This window comes from Nestor notabilis, unplaced genomic scaffold, assembly GCF_000696875.1.
Source record: "Nestor notabilis isolate BGI_N333 unplaced genomic scaffold, ASM69687v1 scaffold17872, whole genome shotgun sequence".
NCBI lineage: Eukaryota > Metazoa > Chordata > Aves > Psittaciformes > Psittacidae > Nestor > Nestor notabilis.
Window position 1 is genome coordinate 80,393 of NW_009919051.1, and position 2,817 is coordinate 83,209.

Here is a 2,817-nt window from a genome sequence, read left to right on the forward strand (position 1 = left end):
GGGCATTGCCCCAGATCCCGAGCTACTGGTCGGCCAGAGGCACTGACTGAGCTGCTGCCTTTCCTTCGGCCTCGTCTCACTGGCAGTGCCTCTGGCATGGCTGTGAGGAAGCTGCCCAGGCTGGCCTTCTGAGATGACCGCTTCTCACCGTGGTTAAGCAGAGGGCTGTACCCAAAGCTCGGGCTGCTGCTGGACACCATGCTAGGGAAGTCACCACAAGGGCTGGACAGGCTTGACCCAGAAAAGGAAGAGGAGCTGCTGGATGCCACAGCGGGAGAAAAGCTGGTATCTGTGGTGCAGGTGGTTACTGAAGTCCTTTGGGAAAAGAGCTGCACTCGGCTGCTGGTGGCATGGCCTGCCCTCCTTTCTGATCCTGTCCTTTGGCTCCCATGGGCCTTGGAATTAGGAGTTTTAGCAGGAGTAGAGGGTCCATTAGTCAGGATCTGGCTGGTCTGCTCCCTTAAAAAATTTAACAGAAAAGGCACAAAGTCTTTCTGAAGCAAACTAAGAGATACGAGCTTCTCATGGATGTGGTTCTCCTACAAGGAAAGAGGACAAACCATTAATATAAAGATGCTGCCCGATTCCTTTTGCCCATGTGCCCAGACTCGTTTAAGTAGTAACTGTGGGATTGCAGTACACAATAAAAACCAACATGACTTGTCAAAGCAGGTCACTGAAATTCAAATGACCTTAGCACTGCTCATAGATCTGAAGCTCAGCCTCCACACAAGCCATTTTGGCAGAAGTTTTCAGAGTCATTCACTTTGGTCTCTGACTGGGAAACAGTGGAACTGTTCTATAGAAACATCACTAATATTTATTGAAGCTACAGCCAGGGAGAACTGGAAGCACCTGGCACCCCTAAGTCCAGCATTTCAAAGACTGAAGCAGCTAATTCCAACATTAAAACCTAAACCCTACAACTTCTCCATCCCCCGTTTGTCTAGAAATGCCACCTGCTTCCACAGAGGGGTGCTGCAACAACAACCGTTCTAACACTTTGACTCCTGCAGTGCCAAATACAAGACCAAAGCTGCTCTTCCATTTCAGTTAAATAATTATGCTCCCATGAGACTTCACTGAGGTCAAAAGAGAGACTGCACAACGTTAAGGTACATAAAATTTATACCTGTGAAACTTAAAACCCAAACTAAACCACAGACTTAACACATTTAAGACCTAAACAGCTGGTGGTGATCTTAAAGGGTAAATCTAGACAAAAAAGACCTCATGTCACATGCATAGCTCAAAGTTTTGTACACTAGGTACAATTTCTTTTGTTCCTAACACTGCACCATATTTCTCTTTCCTCTAAGTGGGATTCAGCCACATTTACACAGAAGAAACAGCTCTCACAGGCAGCAACTTGTTCCTTACTAATATTGATATAATTGCACGCATATTCCGGTTTATTTACATTCACACCTTCACTAGATGAAAAGCCAAGCAAGCAAATGCTATTTCTGAAGGACCTTTTTCTATGAAACCAGGCAGTGAAAGCGTGGCCATGGCTGGACTGCTACAATCCTCAACACCTATGCTGAAATTCACACATGAAAGTATGGACCAATTCGGCTTCCTGGAGAAGCAGGAGTCACCAACACAGCCTGGACAACAAACCGAGCAGCCACAGCTCACTGCTCTAGCATTCCATCACACCAGGAAAAAACACAGGTCAAGAACACAAATCCCATGAGGTGTTGGAAGATCCAACTCCTTACCAGCTCCAGCCCGAAACTGCTATGAAAACCAGAGCAAGATGTAGCCTGCCATTTCCTGGGGTGCCCACTGGGTTTAGAACCATAGAATAGTTTGGGTTGGAATGGACCTTCAAAGTTCATCTAGTCCAACCCCCCGCAATGCAGGGACGTCTTCAACTAGACCAGGTTGCCCAGAACCACATCCAGCCTGGCCATGAATATCTCCAGGGATGGTGTATCCATCACCTCTCGGGGCAACCTGTGCCAGGATTTTTCCACCCTCATTGTACAGAATTCTTTCCTCACGTCCAGGCTGAATCTCCTCTTTTAGTTTAAAACCATCACCCTTCATCCTATCGCAAAAGGCCGTGCTAAAAGTCCTTCTCTTTTAGCACAGAGGCACAAAACCAATTGCAGCCTGTGCTATGCGCAACGTCAGGAGTTTCTCCAGCTGAATTTCCAGAGCACAACTTGCTTTTGCTCATCTTTCTCCGTGCACGTTAACAGAAGTCTGGTTCCTCCACAGCCAGATAACAGCAATCTGTCAGCAGTCACCAAGCCTTCTGCAAACCTTTTATCCTCCACACCTCTCAACCATGCGGTGCTACCTCAGCTGGAAGCAGCTCAGACTTCATAAACCTCCACAGGTCTGCTCCTGCAAGTCACAGTTTAAGACAACATAAAATGTTGGTCCCTTCTTCCCGCACAAGTTTAGGGTGACAGCGATAAGTGAGTAACTCACGTGGGTGACAGCAGTGAGTTTTGATTTTGATCACTACGTAACATGCTCTGAGGGGCTCAGGCAGAAAATGCTCGAAATACAAATAGTTTCTCTACGGTCTAGCGGAAGGTGTCCCTGCCCAGGGCAGGGGGTTGGAACTAGATGATCTTTAAGCTCCCTTCCAACCCAAACCATTCTATGGTTATCGGTGAAACACAAGCACTCACAGTCCATCTGCGGCCGCAAACGCTTTTATTACCACAGGAACCCAAGCTCCCCAACCATACGCCGTCAGAAAACTCAGCCTGCAAACCCCACGGGAACCTTCTCCCCGCGCTGACAGATCCTCCCCAGCACACAGGCGGGACGAGCAGCCGGCTTGCTCCAAGCGCT

At 48.0% G+C, this 2,817-nt stretch overlaps 1 protein-coding gene across 1 annotated transcript in view; it reads right to left on the bottom strand.

The window, feature by feature from the left end:
• The window catches only part of CDAN1 (codanin 1), a gene marked incomplete at its 5' end in the record, with an annotated part of 26,354 nt that extends 25,815 nt beyond the window's left edge, over positions 1-539 (bottom strand). The window contains one exon of the mRNA XM_010010061.1: positions 1-539. This exon is cut by the window's left edge and continues 168 nt beyond it. Coding sequence (XP_010008363.1) covers positions 1-539 — 539 coding nt within the window.
• Between the last annotated feature and the right edge of the window lie 2,278 nt (positions 540-2,817).